General features: G+C 38.8%; 1 protein-coding gene across 1 annotated transcript; it reads right to left on the bottom strand.

Moving 5' to 3' along the window:
* Positions 1-609: 609 nt before the first annotated feature.
* On the bottom strand, positions 610-19311 carry arhgef18a (rho/rac guanine nucleotide exchange factor (GEF) 18a). The gene is made up of 22 exons (XM_062429440.1): positions 19166-19311; positions 13470-13519; positions 12961-13030; positions 12555-12686; positions 12051-12145; positions 11244-11384; positions 10427-10677; positions 8731-8856; positions 8486-8603; positions 8083-8334; positions 6804-6880; positions 6321-6502; positions 5945-6006; positions 5017-5196; positions 4657-4800; positions 4140-4255; positions 3989-4051; positions 3828-3875; positions 3219-3707; positions 2314-2629; positions 1969-2073; positions 610-1551 (listed from the first exon to the last, which is right to left on the bottom strand). Exons 5-22 carry the CDS (start codon positions 12127-12129, stop codon positions 1397-1399), a joined length of 2904 nt encoding a protein of 967 aa, XP_062285424.1. The 5' UTR covers positions 12130-12145; positions 12555-12686; positions 12961-13030; positions 13470-13519; positions 19166-19311; the 3' UTR covers positions 610-1396.
* Positions 19312-20364: the final 1053 nt, after the last annotated feature.

Below are 20364 nucleotides of genomic sequence, written 5' to 3'. Positions count from 1 at the left end.
TTAAAGCCAGTATGAACAGGAGGAGTGATTACAGAAAAAAACAAAAAACATGTCTTATTTTTTCATTTGGGCACCTGACTGGTGTTTTAGGGCAGACTTGAAAAACGGTGACTTTGTCCTTTCACAAAATCTAGCGTGGAAGGCCAGAAGAACATCCAATTTTATCACCAGTTTTTTCAAAAACAACTTACAGATACGATCATTCTGGTGCTGCTGTTTAAAACCAGACTAAGTAATGTTTGAAGAAAAGATGAATATACTGTATAAACACACAATGAAGCCATGTTTAAGTGAACACAGTAAGGGTTTTTTTGCTGTTTCAGCCTCACTTGGTCTGTTATGATCAGCAAAACATGCTTGTCTTCTACGCTTATGAATCTTCTTGTGTTACTGCTGTGCTACCGTTAACATGTAACTGTCACTTTAGCAAAGATAGTCTCACTTAACCGCCATCTGTATAAAACAGGAGATAAAAGGAGAATACCAGTAAGTAAAGCCACACACAAAGAGAAAAACTTAAACCACACTTCAGGTTTTCTTCAGCCAAAGTGACCACAAAGGAAACTCAGAGCTGTAAAATATTTTTATTCCATAACTCATCAGCCGGAGTTTGGGAGCTCAGCAGATGTTTTACATGAAGGAACTGATGTGTTGCATTGTTGTAAATGATTCAAACAGTCTGTGTACACATTAAAACAATTCTTTTGTTGAGCATTGATATCGTGTCATGTTAGCAGACTAGAGCAAAACAGGAAGTGTTCATTGTTTTATGTGAGGAAGTTTTTACAAGGAACAAGTTTAACAACTAACTCTAGTGTCTCCAACATAAAATACTACTGTATGATTTGATAATAATTACATTAGCAGGTCCACAGTATAAATTTCAGTGTTATTTGTGATAAAATGATGCTCGACATTTCAGCATCTCAACTCTAAAGGCTTCCTCAAGCTGTTCATCATTCGTTAAAATATTAGAGAGAAAGCTCCAGAGTTAAGACAGAGAGCGGTTAATGGTTACAACCTACTTTCATTAAAAATAAAAAATGATTGAGAACCTCTAAAAACAAAAGTATTTGGCAAGGCACGAGCAACAATTCTTTAAAATCTTTAGTCATTTTCTCCACTGTGCAAATGGGTCCAGCTTTGTGCTTTAAAAAAAAAAAAAAAAAATCACCATCATAATATAAAAATGTACATCATTTCTTTGCTTCTTTTTTTCAGTTCAGCAGATTCAGCTGGTTTCTTTCTTTCCCGTGATAAAGTTTAGTTAAAGTGAGTGGCGTCTTCATGCTGGACACACACGGACAACATGACGTCAAAGTCTTCTAACAGCTCCATCAGTCTGTCCTTGTGTGTGTGTCCATGTAAGTCTTTATTCTGGACAAGGTGTTTGACTTTAAAGAAATATTACCTTCTCTTTTCCTGTTTTGAGAATTTCTTTGGGAAATGGAGGCGGTGGAGGTGGCGGAGCGTCGCTGTTGCTCCTTTTGTGTATGCTGAAGGACTGAGACGTTTTCACACTGTGGGCAGATCCTGGTGGCTTGAAGGCATCTGGAGCGGGAATGGAAAAAAAATCTAATTAAAGTGGCACAACAGGGGAGTACACCAAATTATAGCAACTTGATGATAATAAATCATCTGCTTCGATTTTTTTAAAACTATGCTGATACTGAGGTTTACTGGCTCACAGAGGAGAAAGTTATAATGATCTTCCCATCCGTGTACTCTGTTAAGTGTTTAAAATGTATCTGCAAGTACATTTGTACATACTAAAGCTGCACATATTAATCAATTAATCAACTGGCAGAAAATAATTTGGTAACCACGTCTGCTGTAGAGTACGAACCTTTCCAGCCACCTTAAAAGTCTGCAGGTGTAACAGTGTGACACTCCTTTAAAACAAATATTTAAGGTGGAATATCATCATTTTAAATCACATGTGATGCCTTCACGGCCAACTGTCTGCACCTGAATGGTAGATTCTTTTAGGACTGGCGGTCCTTGTGGCTCGCAGACTGCCTCCTTCTTTCCCCGTCACTCGGATGGGCAGCACCTGGTTCACGTCTATAGAGGCTGGATGCAGATAGATGGGCTTTGGTCAATATCGGGGGCTCATATTCTGTTTTAGAAGCTAAAGAAGTTGTGAAATTGCATGAAATTATTTGCCAAATGTGGTGCTAACAGCTGCCCTGCTGCTGATGAAAAATATTTACTCAAATATATATCCACGTGCACCCAAAAAGACTTTTAACCCTAACTTAAACTGATGTATTGGAAAATGCAGATCCAGTGTTAACAGGTCTGTGTCCTGACCTGCGCTGTGTGTTCTCTGGTGTGACCCCTTTGTTTTGACCTTCTCCTTGCCCTTAGACAGAGTGGCCAGCTTTGTGGGGATCTTCTGCTGCACGGGTGAAGGTTTGTAGTCCTGGTTGGTTGTGCTGATGAGGTGGAGGGGTAGCTCAGGCTTGGCTGGCAGGGGGCTGATGCTCTCCTTGCGCGGTGGAACCTTTGGAGGAGTTTCTTCGAGAGCAGACTGGATGCTGGGCAAGGCCAGGGTCTTTGGAGTCAGAGTCCGACCTCCGTTAATGATGCTTCCCCTGAACGACTGGTAACTGGAGAGACCTGGGTACTGGAGAGACATACATACACACATAATAATAATTATTATCATAAAATGAGTATGAACAAGTTTTAGATTCAGTTTTATATTAATTGAAATAAGTGAGTATGTTCATTCAAGAATATTTGCATCAAATTGCTCTCAATGTCTGCAGCCTGTACACGTGGATCAAACAGTATAATACTTAAAATTCAAACTCTGTTGATTCAGGGAGTTAAAATAAACTGATATCATCTTTGACTTCTACCTGTGAAAATGAATACTGACTCTAGTGACTCTTGAATCTTTCAGATTAAGTATATTATGAGAGTTCTCTCTCTGTATATATTCTTTGATTTTCCCACATTTGTCTTAGAGTTGTTTAAAATACACTGTAAGTTAAACACTATAATCCAGTTCCTCATCAAAAGATGACATCACGATGAAATCAAGGCTCAAGACCAAGTTACTTCTGATCATCTTGTTTCGTTGTATGAAACTGTTGACAACACTCCCAGATTAGATTATAATTTGTGATGGAAAAAGATGTAGAAATCTAAAAATAAAAACACAATAATAATGGAAATAATACTGATAAATATCTTAGCTCTTTTCTCACATGTGTGGGGTCGTCGTAGTTGGCTTGTGCCTGGCTAATGTGGCTCATGTACTTCTTTATCTTCTCCTGCTGCTGTTCTAGACGCTCCTTCTCCTGAGACTGGCGTTCGCCTTCCTTCGCCACCAATTTTGTGGACTCCCTCAGCCGCTCCAGGTTCTGCTGGTAGGTTTCCTGCTGCCTCCCCAGCTCTGCCTTTTCCTCATTGAGCCTCTCCTCCCATTTCCTGCATTCCTCCTCCCTCTCTTTCAGCTGAGCCTCCAGGCGCTCGATCTGGATGCTCTGCCGGTCCCTCTCCTTCTCCCATCGCTGCTGCTCTTCACGGTGCTGGGCCTGCAGCTTGTGCAAGTTGGCGAGCTCCTCCTTTTGCTTCTCCAGGTTGCGCTGCTTCTCCTGTTCGAACAGCACGTTGCTGTGCGGACGGGCCGGCTTGCTTTTTAACTGAAAAGTGCGGTGCAGCTCAATCTGGCTGTCCTGCTGGGCGATGATGGCCTGCAAGTTCAGAGTGAAACTAAAATATTTGACCATGACCATCTCAAACACACAACCATGTAAACTATTGGGAAACATACTGCTTTAATACAGATTTCAGAGCAGTTTATGGTGTCTTACTTGTAAGCTGTACAGCCTCTGTGCGAGTAGTATCACCCTGTCACACACCTGCAGACAACAATAACAATGCAAACCAAAAGAATTGCAGAGGCAGATTTGAATATTTCTGTATGATTGAACACAGATGGAAAACGCAAACAATTCATTTTTAGAAGTGTTACCTCTGCCTCAGGGACGTATGCAGATGTTGGATTGCAGTTTGGCATCTCTTTGTCTTCATCAGCCTTGAAGTGAAACAGCACAAGCGATGTAAATACTTCATATTTTTTATTTACCAGACTGAAGTGAGCTTTAGATCTTTGTCTCACTCACAGACTGCTCCTGGCTCTCAGAGTAGTGCATTTCCAGGAGCTGAGGATCATTAGTGTTGGGACCGCCATACACTGAGCTGCCCTCGCTGCCACCGAGCCTCTCAGCTGCATCTCCATCTGAGGAAGTAAAATCACACACTTCAAAAATCAGTAAACACTTCCAATACAAGTGATTTTTACTGGTAATAATATTTAGACAATCACACGGCGCTGTACAGGTACACACAGCAAGATGGAGATTGATTTCTGTTAGTATTTAGCAGTCTGGTTGTGCTTGTTGTGAGGGAAAGTAGCGCAATTAAACTGTAAAAATAGAGTTTTAATGAACATTTTGTGAAATTCAACAAGTGTGCATGTCTTAAAATGCCAGGACATTCCAGAAATTTCAAAGTCTACACACCTGAAAATATGTGTAAAATAAGTGGATAATGTTACACAATTAATAATAAAATGAGGGAATGTAGCAACTATGTTAGCTTCATGGCTTATAAGTAAAGAAAGAATATGATCCACTATACTTTTCATGGTGGTTGCTGTGAAGTTATTGTCAGCGACGCCAAATGTCTCAGCTCTCCTAAGCATCTCCCCCTGTGTCTTATTATCATTCAGAGAAGGGCGTGGGTCTCTTATTCTTAAGAGCAGCAGGTTTTGCAGGTTTTCCACTGCAGATGAAAGGAAAAGAAAAAAAACAACTACTTAATCCTACACAGACATTATCAGAGTAATGTGAGTCATGACTTGGCTGGAGGGGAAAACAGAGCTGAGTATATTTCACTTTTACTTGTATTTCTTCAGAATCAAAATTTGACATGATAAGACTGCATTATTAATCATATTCAAGAAAAAATGACTGAAGCTGCTGTTGGTTCAGCTCCTACCCTCATCGATGGCTCCTTTGAGCAGTGTCGCCCCCTGCTGGAGGTCAGTGGCATCTCCTCGGAGCAGCAGCCCCCTGGGAGCAGTTTCCTGCCCTGGCCCTTCCCCATAAAGTGAAACAAAGATCTGCAGCTTCTCTGTGAGGCTTTGCTTTATATGGTCATCCTTCTCCTTAAGAAGATCTGTACACACAAAGACAAACAACAGGTTTGTTACTAAATGATGTGGAAATACATAAAGAAATAATAATTTTAAAAAAGATTATGAAGAAGACCGGATAGTTCCAGCACCGTCTCTCCCTCCTTGCAGCACTGGTTGGATAAATATATACATTGTGGCTCCAAAACTCCAATAAATTGATGTACTTCTGATACTTCAATAAGCTTCAAATAAACTTTTAACTTAGGGCACATTCACTGAGCATTTCCAGTAATTCCCGCTCTACATACCGGAATAAATTCGTGCAGCTCATTCTTCAAAATCCCGACATCGTTTCCTTTGTAATGTTTCCAAATTTCTCCGCTGAAACATCTTGCACTGGCATTCATCAAAATCCACCCAATAAAACATGATCAGATTGAATCCAAACTAACATTTATCTTTAGCCATAAAAAATACCAAACCAGACAACAAAACTGTTTCGTGTATAAATGACGGAAGCCTCTTTCATAAGACTTCGAGGTCCTTAAGTTTAACTCAGTATGAAACCGCCTGCATTTGATTGTAAGTATATTCAGTATGAAACAGGTTAACAAGTGGACTGTTGACACATTGATTTAAAGTGTGTGTCACTGTCATCACTTCACCACCAATATCGTCCAGTGACTACATACATCTTTTAAAAAGGAAATGCCTGAACAAAACGTGACTTGATAAACTGACCACCTGATTCTGTGCTGCTGTTTGATGCATTAGAGGCTGCAGTCTTACCTTGATACCCCTGCAGTCTGGCAGTCTGTTCACTGTACAGCTCCTCCTCCTCTTCTGGACAGCTGGACCACAGACACAGCTTACTCAATATTGTCTTTTGCGTAAATGATTAAAGAAATACTCTTCTTTTTAAATGTCTGATCAGTCATTCAAGTTTTTCTTATAAATCTGAAATCTCCATATAAGAATGTTTTCTTTCTTGTGGTTTGACCCACACAGAAAAATAAATATCAAAGATGTCTACACACAACATATTTCATAAGCTAACTGGCTTTGCTTCTATCAAACACTCATCGAGTCCTACTAAAGCCAAAAAATACCCAGTTGCCCAATAAATAAACTGATTTTGTTCTCTTTCTAGCAGTCTTCAGGTTACCTGTTAACCGCGTCTCGTATGAGGGCCATCAAGGACATACATTCCTCTCTGGAGCCGGTGTGGATCTCGTACATCTCTGGCATAGTTGTGGTGCACGCACAGATGAGGAACATAGCTTTGTCCTCATGGGCCACTTCCCTAACTATCAGTCTTTGAAGGGAGATCACTGGTGGTTTGTTATCCTGCACCATAATAATAAAGCAGGAGATCATTACGTCATATCATGCAAGACTGAGAGATTATTAACAACAAAGAAACCTTCATCTTTGGGGCATCACGGTGCACCAGGGAGCTAAAAAACATCATTAAATAACTTGAAGGTAATCTTTTAAGTATCTGTTTTAGTTTTAACGTTGATTCTGTTAATGTAGAAAAACTGGACCAAAGAGTAAAACATTTTGTAAAAACCTTAAGCTGAGTTTTCTATAATATTCTCTCCATCTTCCAACAGACATGAGTTGTTAATGTTTGGGCCAAACTCACCACAGCAGCAAACATAAGCTTCTGGTCTTTCTCTTGTAACAGGAGGAGCACGTCTGACAGCAGCACAGCATGGACATCTGCAAGGGGAGATTTATGCTGCTCAGCATCACATGAACACAAGTACTTGATGTTTTTTTACTTCATCTTCAACTCATAAGTAATGACCTAAAAATATGCTGCTGTAATGGTTCTCTGAATGCTTCTGCTTTCACAAAAGCAGACTGCCCTGAAGTTGAACCTCTCATTAAAAACACAAAAGGAGACATGTACATGTTATCCCTATGATACTACTATAATCTGCTCGTCAGAATCAGACTAGTGCGCACACGTTTCAATTTGACCTCTGGTGACCCCATTAGGACCTTTACAGTTATTTGAAAGGATAGATGGAGGTGTGCAGAAGCTTTGTGTCATGCACAGATAGGTGACAAATTAAAGGAAAAGCTCCAATTATGCTCTGTGACATGTTAAAAAATGCCAAAAAGTTGCAGATCTCAAACAAACTGAATATCAAGGAAGAATTTTGGATCGGAATGTTAGACATCAGAGCAGTTATGATGGTTCATGTCAGCCCAAAACTTTACTGCTTTTGGTCTTCAGGTTTTTATTTATAATTATGACTTTGGTGAGCAAGTGTAATCTTTTAAATGTAATTTGTATAAATGTATTTAATCCAAGTCCAGATATCTAATTTAAAGAATCTACATATCACAATGGCAATCTGACTAGGACGGATCAACAGTATTAACATTTCTATAAAACACATCCGACACAGCTGAAGTATGAACTGAATGCAGTCACATGAGCAGGAATGCAACAGCAGCACAAAGTTAATATGCAGAGTTATTAACTACGTACCGATCTGGCTTCGCACCCTGTAATAAAACTGTAATAAAAGTAAGTAGAATAAAATGATCATCTGTTGCACACAAGGAGATAAAAATGTGTTTAGTCAGCAACAAAACACTATAAATCAGCCAAGCTGTGGAGGAGATTCTTTAGCTCAGATTAAAATGTGTTTTCCTGGATGATTGTTTTTCTATGTACTGCAGTGCAAAAAAAACACTAAATATGGACTTTTTGAGACACTGATTTGGTCTAATCAATGTGGTTTACAAAGGTTTTCTTTTTTATTAATGCCTGGTTCTTAAAGTAGGAATATCTACCTAACCACTTTACAATCATACATACAACTGAGCAAATACCAGTTTTAACTATGCTGAGAGCAGGAGAAAACATCTCACCAGCTCTGACGATGTTTCAAAATGATTGCACTGACCTTTTTGTCTACCAGACGTCTTCCAGGTGACGGTGCCTTCAAACAGCAGCGTTCTGTTGCACTGAACGAGATCCTCCCTGCGGAACTGCCGGCCATCCTTCAGCCGGCCCTGAGACTTCGGCTCTAGACGCAGGCAGATCTCTCTCAGGCGAGCCAATTTCTCATATTCACGGACCTGATCGTTCACCTGGCAGATGGTGTCTTTGATCAGCGCTAAACCTTGTACCAGAGACTTGTGCTCCTCTGTGTCAGCTGTAAAGAGAATGAAATATTAATCAACTAGACAAACAAATAGATTTCAGTAATTTCAGTTTGTTAAATATCTATTAATGGCTGAGCAGAGACCATAACAATTATAACAACTTATGGCAATGCAGGAACGCAAGCAGTGGTAAGATTTTACCTTCAGTGTTCTGAATGATTCGTTCCACCAGGACGGGATATTTTGTGATGCGTTGTGTCACTAACAGAAAACACTCGGGGATCCCCAACCGTCTCACAAGTGGCAGCTGACCTATTTTCTGTTGGAAAACAAAGAAAAAATGTTTGTGAAAAGGTCTGTTTATTGGATACTGGCATTGATTTCTCAGACATGCACAGCACCAACTAACTCACTGTGGTGTGGAGTGTGGAGTGTGGATAACTTACCCTAATGAGGTTCTGCAGCTTCTTATTGTTCTGCAGCTGCTCTTTGTAGGAGCTGATGGACTCGCTGTGATTGCTGCAGAAAACACCGTACCAGTCCTTCATCCTTTCTCCCAGCCCACCTGAAAACTGTCACAAGTAACAAAAAAAAGCACAAAACCATCCAAATTATGTTTTCATAAAAGGCTACAATATAATAGAAACAGACTTAAATTGAAGTTACAACCAACTCCTGACCGTAAATATCAACGCCATTTTATTTTTAATTTTTTTTTCACAGGTTTTGGAAAACACACAAGGGCACAATCCGTTACGTCATGGCTTCATGATCCACATTTAGGGACAATAATATCAGGTAATCGCACAGACTTAACAAATTATTCAAAATAATTTAATCATGGCTTAAAAATTGAATGGAAATTAATTTGCACGCAGTACATTACTGTAGGATCTTCTCATCATTATAATAATTTTATCCATATAATATTAACCAACCTAAAAGTGGCAAGTTTGCTTTAATTTAAGGCCTCCCATAGTTAAATCATTAGATTAAATGTGTAATTTTTCAAACACTACAAGTGAACTGACACTAACTTATGGCAAAAACATGAGCACTTAAATTTATGCACTTACATTTTACCCTCCTTTAACTTGCAATTATGAGTCCTCATTCAGAAAAATTACTGACAAAAGAGGTAAAAACGCTTCTCTGAGAAAGTTATGTGTGTGACGAAGCATCATTCCTGGGCAGTTGGAGCAAACACCCATCTGTAGTCCCTTATAATGTTACAGTCTTACATTTCAGACATACCATCCATTCCTGTGGACATCTGTACAATCACTCAGCACGTGCAGAGAGAGAGTGAAAAGGGTGGAGAGAAGTGATGCTGATACAGAGCGAGGTGTAACTATTTCAGATAAGTGGTAATCAAAACCTCAAACTTGTTCTTGTATTTGTGTTTTCCAGTCATAATATTAACACTGTCAGTGTTGAATATTTTACTGTAGCACAAAACAGCTGGGAGCAATTGTAGCAACATTCCTGAAATCTTAAATATATACCCAGTTTGACAAGCATCTAATTTTTTTAATGAAATAAATGATTTTAATGGACCCAAAAATGGACATTTTGTAACATACGTATTTTCTCGACAGCTGAATTGAGTTGTTATGTGCACAGTTCACACAGTTACATGTCAGACTGTTTGATGTACAGGTTTGTGTAGGAATGTAAACACAGCTTTTTGTAAGAGCTTTAAATACACATTCTGTAGACAGTGGACACGTGATGTGCAAGCACATGGAAGTGTATATGCTTTAGAGCCAAACAGGTTTAGTTATGATGTCTAATGATGTGAATAATGCCAGAAACACAGTGTTTTTGGGAATCTTGCAAATATTTATCTTTTGGAGAACTTCTTAACTCTGTTTTCTGTTAACTGACATACAAACTTTAATGGCATCACTACATGAAGGTGAGAAGGATGAACTTTCTTTAAAAGGGTGTAATCTGCAACTTTGCACATTTACAGACCAAACTGGAGACAAGAGAAAACTTTTGGCTTTTTTTGGGCTAAATACCCACCATTAACCATCCACTCTGGCAGGTAATAACTTAGGAGGATCAACTTGATGGACTGATTGAATTGATTTACATGCGATCTACCTTAAAACCACTTTAAAATATATTCCACCCTACCTGAGAGATGAGAATATCCCCCAACTGTAAAATCTGGTAGCTGTTTGGGCTTCCTTCCTCCTGGCTTTGGTCCTGCCGTAGTTTGAGGCAGTTAAGGAAGTGCTGATGGAGAGTGAGCAGGGCATCCACTACAGGATAGAGCCGCTCCAGTTTGGCTTCCTCTATCAGTAGAGACTGCTTCAGCTTGTGCATGTAGACGAAGAGAAGGATTTTTAAGGTGCGTACATGGTTCATCTCCGTCTGGATCAACTCTAGGAAAGTAACAAAGAGGGATTTCATGATCACTACACCTGAGGGGCACAATGTTAAAAGCATCTGTACACTCTACTTCTTTAACAACGACAGGGGAACCGGTGAGGCTGCTTTATTTGGCAGCACAAAAAGAACTACTGCCGATTCCAACATGCAAAGGCAAATAAAATTATGCAAGTAAATAAAACTAGTCCATCGCCCTAAGGCTTCCCACGGATACAAAAATGTATTCTCATGTGTTGTCATTAAACTGTTACAGTAGGAGCGTTAACCATCAGAGGCTCTCTGAGTTAAAGAAAGCATCTATCATCACTGTAATTACAAGTACTGTCGTCTCTGCTTTAACTGGGCAATTACTAAATACTCTGCTATGTGTGATCAGCTGGTGATTGAACAGAGAATCATCTGTCTCCATGTAAGCACACTACATGAGAGGATTTACCCACACTGAAAATACAATTCAATCTTGTTTGGATTTTTGGGCGGCTAAATATCCAGCTATTGCAAACTAAACATTTAAGACAAGTTGAGACACTGAAGCTTTAACTCAACTGGTTAAGCCTACCATAAATGACATCTTGTCTTTTAACAGCCTCTTTGGACAGAGCCTTCGAGTAGTTGTGGTCCACGGCGACGCTCCAGGACTCCGCCTCCAGGTTATGCGCGTCAGACTCTAGCTCTTCTCGCAGCTGAGCATAATGGGCATCTGGATGACACACAGACAGTCACACAACAACAATGCTTTTTGTGGCCATATGAGTATATATTTCAGTGATTCATTACTAATCATGTGTAGGGTTATTTTTTGTAGGGCAGTCTTACTTTTGTGGCAGAAAATGTTCTTTTACATGGCGCCAGGTTTTAGTCATGTCAAACTGATTCATTGCTCAAAAAATGGATGGAAAATTTATATAAAATTGACAGACTAATGTAGGTGCTTTTAACTGTAGATGTCATTACTATAATGCATCTGAAGATTTACACATTGAGCTTTGATACTTCCATAAAGGACACTTATGAGAACTATTGTATCTCTTAGTGGTGTTTATTTAATCATATTTCTGTCAATAATGGGCTGATTATTTCTATTATTATTTGAGTTTTCTTTATATCATCAACAACAATTAATTATCATTCTATCTTTTTTTTCAAGTTGTTTGGGCTGTTCTATCAAAATAATTTCTTTGTACATCATCACAATTACGACATACTTCTTGTGCAACATAAATAAATATAGACTCGGCCATCCAAGTTAAACTTCTGTACGTCAAAGTTTACAGAAGCTATTTTTAACAGTGAGATCATGCTGTTGTGACAAAGGCACGAAGAGCTTTCAGCAGCTCTCCATTCCAGCTGACAGTGACTGGCTGACCTTCAAGGTTGACGGACTCAGCAAGCGACACAGAGTCCTCAGAGAAGGGCCTCAACCGCAGGCCCTCGATCTCATCCATCTGCACCGGACCGGATCTGGTTGGTATGTGATGAGATAAGACTCAACAGGTAAATTACCGAGTGATGTCAGCATGAAAACATGATTGCAAGCACACAAACGCGGTTGCTAAATTCAAAAGATCTGTGCTTACATCCCATTTATTGTAGATGATTGATCTTATCTCATCTAACCAAGCAAAACACAACCAAATTAAAAGGAAAAAATGCCAGTAAAAATAAATAATTGTTGCATGACTCAGAATCACATGCCTAGAATGAAACATGGGGAAAAAAGTGACTTGGTATTTCAGCTGTGCACTCTGGTTTGGAAAACAATCTCTGTCAAGCATTAGGAAAATGTAATTTAGGACACTCTTATTTGCACTGTACACTGTGAATGCAGCCATACAAACATACAGGTACATCACAATATGTGTTCACCAACCTGGGGCTTCTGTCGTTGGTAGAGGACAAATCAGTCTGAGTGCTTTGTTTTTGGGGGTGACAGTCATGCCTGGACTAGGGGAGCAACCTGGGATGCCATAGGGTGGCAGGGGGAGAAACACTCTTCCCAGAGCTGAGAGTTAAAGAGAGAAACACACAGAGAAACAAACACTGTGTCAGGTCTGATGTCGGAAACGTTGTTGATAAAGTGAGAACAAGTGATGGACACTGTGCTGGATTTGTTGGCCCTTTCATGATCTGTGATGATCGCATTACACTGAAATAAAGCCGTAGATAAGCCAATATGATCAGTACTATTCTACTGGAAGTCAATAAATAAATGACTGTCTTTGGAGATTGCAGGGATTAATAGATTATTATTCATCAGGAAAAACAAATGAATGTACCTTTATATTGTTACTGAAAGCCCTTTGCTCCCACTTTGCTGAATCACCAGCTCTCAAACGGACAGACTACCTACGAAGGAAAAAAAAAACTATAAGAGGAGAAAACATTTCACGGTGATGAATATAAACAACATTGCTGTTGCAAAACAAATCTAGCCCTGTGGAAAGGGAACTGGTTTGTCAAAGTGCAGCAGCATAGCTCAAGTAAGACCAGCTCTGAGGCAAAAACACAACAGAAAACCTGTGCTGCAGAACACGGAGCATTATTGCATTATTACAGTGGCACAGGTATAGTGGCAGAGGTTTGCATAAACATGGATCAACATGTCCTTTTTTCTACTTTAAAAAGATGTTACTTGAGGAATGAATCGTCCTGCTCTTAGCTACTCAGCATTTTCCCCTTGACTCTCAGATACACAACTCTGCAGGGCGGGGTGTTGAAAAATGCTCTTTGTGGTTCTCAAATTAGCTCAAAAGCCAATCATAGTCTGTGACAGGAGATGACTAACCTTGCTTTGTTGGTTTTCCACGTTATGTCGACCACAGTTTCCTCATGACACTAGAATAAAACACAAGAAGAACAACAACAAAAATCCTGTTAAAACAGTAGATAAAAATGAAAGAGGAAAATGCAGAAAATAACTTGCAGTTAATATTCTTGGGTCACAGTCTGAGTGAAAATGATGCCAACTCTGACAGAAAGCAGTGTGTGTCCCAGTTTCAATGCAGTGGCCCAAAGTGACCCTGCTGGCTGTGTCTATGTGCGTCTGTACTGTATGTTTGTGTTTGTATATGCTAATGGAGCCTCGAGGGTCAATGAGAGTCCTAATTCAAATGCAGCAGTAGCAAAGCTTGTGACAGATCAGACAGAGGGAGGAAAAAACAACTCTTTACTGAGGCGGTTACATAAATCATACTGAGCAAATACAAAGTAACATTTAAACCTACAGAGACAGATGGTATAAACATCTCAACAGCTTAAAAAAAAGTCCATTTGTTTTCTAGCTACTCTCGCCTATTCTAATTGTATCAAATATTGTTCAAAGGCAGACACACCTAAAATACACATTGCTGTTTGACTAAAAGGAGTGAAGACACAGTCATACATTAGCTCTCCTGCTAACCTCTGGCTCACTTGTTTGACACAAGCTGCCGTTTTCTGCATATAAAGAGTAAAAGCCCCAACAACACACACACACACACACACACACACACACACACACACACACACACACACACACACACACACACACACACACACACACACACACACACACACACACACACACACACACACACACACACACACACACACACACACACACACACACACACACACACACGACTAGAAATGCCTAAAAAAAGAAAAACTATATATCAGAAAAACATCTCTGCACACCTGAGGGGGAAAAAAGTTACATTAAAGACGAAGGCCTGCAGGAGTTTTAATTTCGGTTTGAAAACAGTTGATGGATTTCATGCTTCAGTCCCTTGTTGAGAATGGCAGCCACACCTAAAATGATTCATCCACACAGGGCGGAAAGGAAACAGAGCAGCATGAAATACAGGTCATTTCCAGCTATAGACAAAACAAGACTAGCAAGTCTGCCGAGTATCCTACAGAGGAGAAAAAGACGGGGGAAACTAGAAGTACCACCTGTCAGTTATATGCCTCCACCAATTAGAGAAGACGCAGTTTACGTCCATGTTTGTCCAGACTCATATAATATTTGTAGTGAAGACTTTGAAGAAATTTAATAAATTGTATTAAGTGTATTTTCCTTGTATGTGTTCACGTTTGATTCTGATTGAGAACAAAGTTGTAGCCATGACAGTAGATGAAGCTTCAGATGTGAATGTTGCTGCAAAGAAGCTACACATACTAAAACGTGGACACTTCACACACGTCTTCAACCCCGTAGATGACCTATAAAATCACCTGTTTCATTGTGGGTGCCCAAGATTAGTGTCATCAATTCAGTATCTGACCAAAAATATTAAATATGTTCACAATCTCCCCTTTTGTTCATGAGTTGTTGAATAAAGGCCAGAAAAGTGTTTTTACAGAACGTTATGACGTCAGAGTGAAGTTGACTTTCCACCCTATATAATATAGATATAAAATGTCATCACGGCAGTCGCCGGCATGGAGGCATAAGAACTGCTAATGACTTGTTAAAAGTAGTTTCACTTAGGCTGACACAGGGCCTTAACATTGCAACACTGTAATGACAGGACTAAAACAAGTGAGAGTCGCTGAAAGTCTTCTTCAGACCATCGATGGTTAACAGCCATGAAACTGTCACCGTTAGCCCGAGGAAGTCGAAACAGCTGACAAAGAACCCGGTGACCCGTGTTGTTCTTGTTCCTGATAAACCCTGCAGGCTGCAGTTTGTTTCAAATCATCACAGAGGTTTAATGTGTCAAAAGCAGAAACATCAAACGACGGTACTGCGTTCTCTCCTCACAGCAACAGGTCTGCTTACACTTCCCATGATGCCTTCATACACACGGTTTACTCATTAACTGATAGATACAGGCTCCTGTCTTTATTGTTGTGCTGCGCCTGTCACTGGTGAACAGGTGAGTCCGACTCTTAACTCTCAATTTAAGAGAAAGGAAAAATATGTGTAAGTGTGAGCAGTGTGAGCTCCAGCTAAGCTCCAGTACTTCCTTACAATAAGAATATGAGACTATCAAGTACTAACTGGAAACATTAGTCATTTTACTGATTGGCCGGCCTGAGTCTTTCCCTCATCTTTTGAGACCTGATCACCTACAAAGCTAACTATTAGCTATAACTAAAGCTATTGCCTACATTTCATAAACATTTTACATTTTTGGTGAGCAGTTTCATATGCATGCTATAAAGTTTTCTACTGTTCCAGTTAGCAATTGTTTACTTTTATTTCTGTACAAATGGTAATATATATCTTAAATACAAAAGGGAGGGTTCACAATTCACTGTGAATGTAAATATTTGCTGTGTTTCTTTGTCACATATGATTATAAAATGAGAATCTTCGTGTTCAAGTTGACAAATCAAGCAATTTCTTCACTATTTTCTGACATTTCATCCAGCAAACTATTTATCTGTTGATCAAGAAAATTTGCAGCTTAATCAATAAAGGATCATGATTGGTTGTTGCAGCCATAATGAAAAATGATTGCTTTGAATTTTAAGACAGAAAAGGGTATAAAAACATGTTTAAAATGTCTCTCAATTGACACAAAACTTAACACTAGTGATCCGTTTTTTGTACAAGATTTAAGATTTAAGCTCTTACAACAATGTCTTTGTCTTTGCATCTGTCCTTGTGAAAAAATATGTCTGGTGGTGTAAATTAGATGCAGATATCAACCCTCATAATCCTGCTTTCAGAAGTAGTTTTTGCTATTTATTGCTTAGGGTGTTCTTCAGCATAATTTATCCATCAGTGACAGCAAGCAAAGATAGAAGACTTTCAGTGACTACACTCCCAACTGAGATTTTAATACTTTCACTGACACTTCAAACCCTATAAAAAACTCCCACTGTTCATAAACAATTTACACAGCTGCTGTCAGTGATTACATGACATCTTCTTTCAGTTTATACATTTGAATAAACACTTCCAGCTAAATTTTAGTTCCTGTATTCTTTACCGCCACTCCAACTTTAACTTCAATTTTTCGGCATTTCAGCCATTTCAAGGTTTGAGCAACATAGTGACGGATTTAGTGATTTGTGGGGGCCCCATGCAGACAAACTCTGCCTTGCTTTATTTTCACCCTTTCTTTAAGCAAATGTTGGTATTGGCATTTTTAAGAAGTACTCAAAACTTTCATCTCAAGTAAAACTATTAACACCACACAGTCAAAGACTGTAAAAATCCTGGATTCAAATTTAAAAGTAAAAAGAGTCAAGGAGAGTTATTATTAGTAGCACAACATACTTAAATTTACTTTACTTGTGATGAAGGTGGAGAATTTAATTCTTGTATAATGCCAAATAGTTTAAGTAATAATAATGCGTCATATTTCATTTGTTATATCTTGAGTAAAATCTGAATCTGCAGCATAACCAGTAACATTTATCTGTCTGGTAAATGAGGATGGTAGGGGTGGGCAATATGGCCCGAAATAATATCATGATATTTCGTATATTTCTTTGATAATGATTTTCTTAACGATATGACAAAGTAGTCTTCACTGGACTCTTGGCTCTCCTATCACTCAACCAGGTGCTTCTGCTTGAAGTGGTGAAATAAGTTTGTTGTATTGCCCTTTTTTGTTCTGACAGTCTTTTTGCACTTTTTACATTATTACCATAGTTTGTTGTAGATCTGATCTTTTGTATCCCAACTACCTACACACTTTAGATGCTCTCCTTTTGAAGCTCATAGCACTTTCACTACTTTCGCTTTCAGCTATGCTTACAGCTGCTTTGCCTAACAGTATGGCATCATTACATCAACAAGTCAGAGTACTGCCATTATCACGATTAGGTCCTAACTGATACTAGATTTTTGGGGCCGATGCTGATACTGATTAAAAAATTCCAATTGCAATATATCAGCCAATAACCTTTTATGGAATAATATAACATAAGCCCACATTTTTTGAAATAATCCCTTCAACTTGGTTTTCAAACACTTGTGACAAATATATGTAACGGAGACTTGATAATTTTACAGTTGAACAATACACACTGCACTGAAACAGTAAACTTCACTGGGAATTTAATAATAATGAATAAAACTATTTAAAAAAAACAACAAAAAAAGAACGTGTGCATATATATTTAACTTAAATTAACAACAGGGATCAGATATAAATAAAATGCTACCTATATAACTTTAAAACATATTGGTGCATATCAAACGATATATCTGTGTTAGGCCAATAATGGTTGATAATATTGGCTGAATCATATATCAGTCGGGTTCTAATCACAATAAACTTTAAAAAAAATCATATTAAACATTATACTGATATTTAGTTATGGCACACCCCTAAATAGTACAATGCTTTCCTCTAAATAGGAGTACACAGGTTTTTTAAGTGCTTTAGAGGCTTTTCATAAGTTATTTAGGGGCACAATGAGTTAGAATAGTAACATAAAGATGGCTGGATCTACCATACAGGCAATCTGGGCAAGTGCCCAGGGGCCCTTAATGGTGAGAGAGAGAAAAAAAAGCAGACTTTTTTTTGGTCAGGCTCTACAGAAATACGACACAAGGCTTGACCCATTGTCATGATGTTGATAATTATAGTCACTAGTATGTCCAAAAGAAATATGGAGTTATCCAGCGTTATACAATCAGAATAAAATAAAAGTTGTTTGGGGGTGGTGTGAGCTTCAGGTCCCAGGGGCCCCTGGAGGTACTAAAGCAGCCTTGACGAAATTCAGCATTTTTCATATCTAAACATCATAATAAATCTGTAGCTTGTTAGGGGCCCTTTTAGTTGGGGGCCCCAGGTAAGTTGCTGACCTTGCCAAATGGTGACGTTTGGAGCAGAGAGTATGTGCATTTTATACAATGTAATCATTTCTGGTTTTAAATATGTTTTGTCAAATATATTTTCACGTTAGTCTAGTTTTAAAACGTTCAAGTGTTCATATCTTTCAAATTCAATCACCTGACATTAAACTGGCAGACTGCCAGGAAATGTAAGGTTAGGTCCCTTATATATATAAAAAAAGACGTGATGTTAAAATCTCAATCCTCCATGCCTTCTTATTTAGGACGGTTTGTCAAGCCATTAAAACATGTTTTAAACATTTAACTTTGTGTGTTATCCAGCTGACTGACGGGGAATGTGAGGAATGCCAAGGTGCAGGGTTTATTGACCTGGATTCATTCTCACTGAAAACAAAAGCTGTCGGATTAAATCAACAGACAGATAGATAGATAGGTGTTTGGAGTTTCACTGGAGAAAACAAACAGGTGTTAAACCAAGAGCTGAGGCAGGAGTGGCTGCAGGTTACTGTCTGTCAAGTTTTGCAGCTCACGTCGAGTAAAAAAAGGCTTTCCGCTGTTTTTATGGGCGCGACGTGTTTTAAACTTAGCCTTATTTGCTCGGTTTTAACGTCACCCTGCTAGTTAAGCTCTATGACATTTACCTTTCCCTATTCACGTCACCCACGGTCGTTTATCAACACGTCTGTCGCCTCTGCTCTTTCATTTAGCGACACACATGAACATTTACAGTTTTGTCTCACCTGGTGTTGAGATGAAGCAGCAGCACGGCGAGAGCCAGAAGTGACAGTTTGTTGGTTTATTCCCAGCAACAACAACAAAAAGAGCAAGGACAGGTAAGATTATGGCTGTCAACAACTCCCACTAAACGCAGGGGACAGCGGTGATGCCTCAGGAAGAACAAGTGCACAAATGAGGAAAAAAAACAGAGCTGAGAAAAGGGAGGGGTGTGTTAAAAAGAAACGCCAGCCTCCTCTGTATGAGCCCTCCTTCCGGCTCTAAGGATTGTGGGAATCATTTGGTTCACTGCAACAAGAATGACAATTCTTTACTCTGTCTCTAAATACATTCATACTGAGGGAAAGTAACACGGTATTTACTCAAGTACTGTACTAGTACAATATTTATGTACTTTACTAGAGTATTTTATACTTCCATCCCACTACATTTCAGAGGGAAATATTGTACTTTCTACTCTACTACATTTATTTACCAGCTTTTACTTTTCAGATGAAGATAATATAACAAGCTTCAGTGAGTTTTTCCTCTAAACGTCTCACATGGTTTTGTTTAAATAAGATTTCACCAAAAAATCAAAAGATTAGAGAAAAAGTTTAAAACTATAAACTGATTTGTGTATCAGAACTTTGTTTTTTCTTCTTTCCGCTCACATTAATCATCTCACAACTCCTTAGATATATCTGGTGACCTTTTGGAGGGGCCCGACCCCTAGGTTGGGAAACACTGGGCTAAACTACCTAACTGTATAAAAAGTAGTTGAAAGTAGCTCCACCTCCAGCAGCTACAACAGTAACATGCTGCTTACACACTGATGCTTCAGTATTAATAATCTAATGATGTCATATATAATAATATATCAGTCAGAGGGATGAATTGAGCATGTTTACATTAACACTTAAAGTACATTCTACTGCCAATGTGTATGTATGTTTACTTAAGTAGGATTAAAAAAAAAAAAAAAGTTTTTTACTTGTAATGGGGTAATTTTTCATGACTGTATTGGTATTTTTATTTCAGTAAAGGATCTACTTCTTCCACCACTGTTAATGCAGACATGACATGCTCTTTCACCAGTATGTCCCTGCATGCTCTCTTACTGACAACCAACAATGACACTGTACATGAGGCATCAGCAGTGAAAACCAGTTGGTGTGAAAATTGAGAAGCTGTTTATTTTGGTATAAATAAACACAGGAAACAT

Source organism: Scomber scombrus, chromosome 11 (genome assembly GCF_963691925.1).
Source record: "Scomber scombrus chromosome 11, fScoSco1.1, whole genome shotgun sequence".
In the NCBI taxonomy this organism is placed as follows: Eukaryota; Metazoa; Chordata; class Actinopteri; order Scombriformes; family Scombridae; genus Scomber; species Scomber scombrus.
The sequence above is the reverse complement of the archived record's forward strand: the minus strand, read 5'-3'. Positions and strand labels throughout refer to the sequence as shown.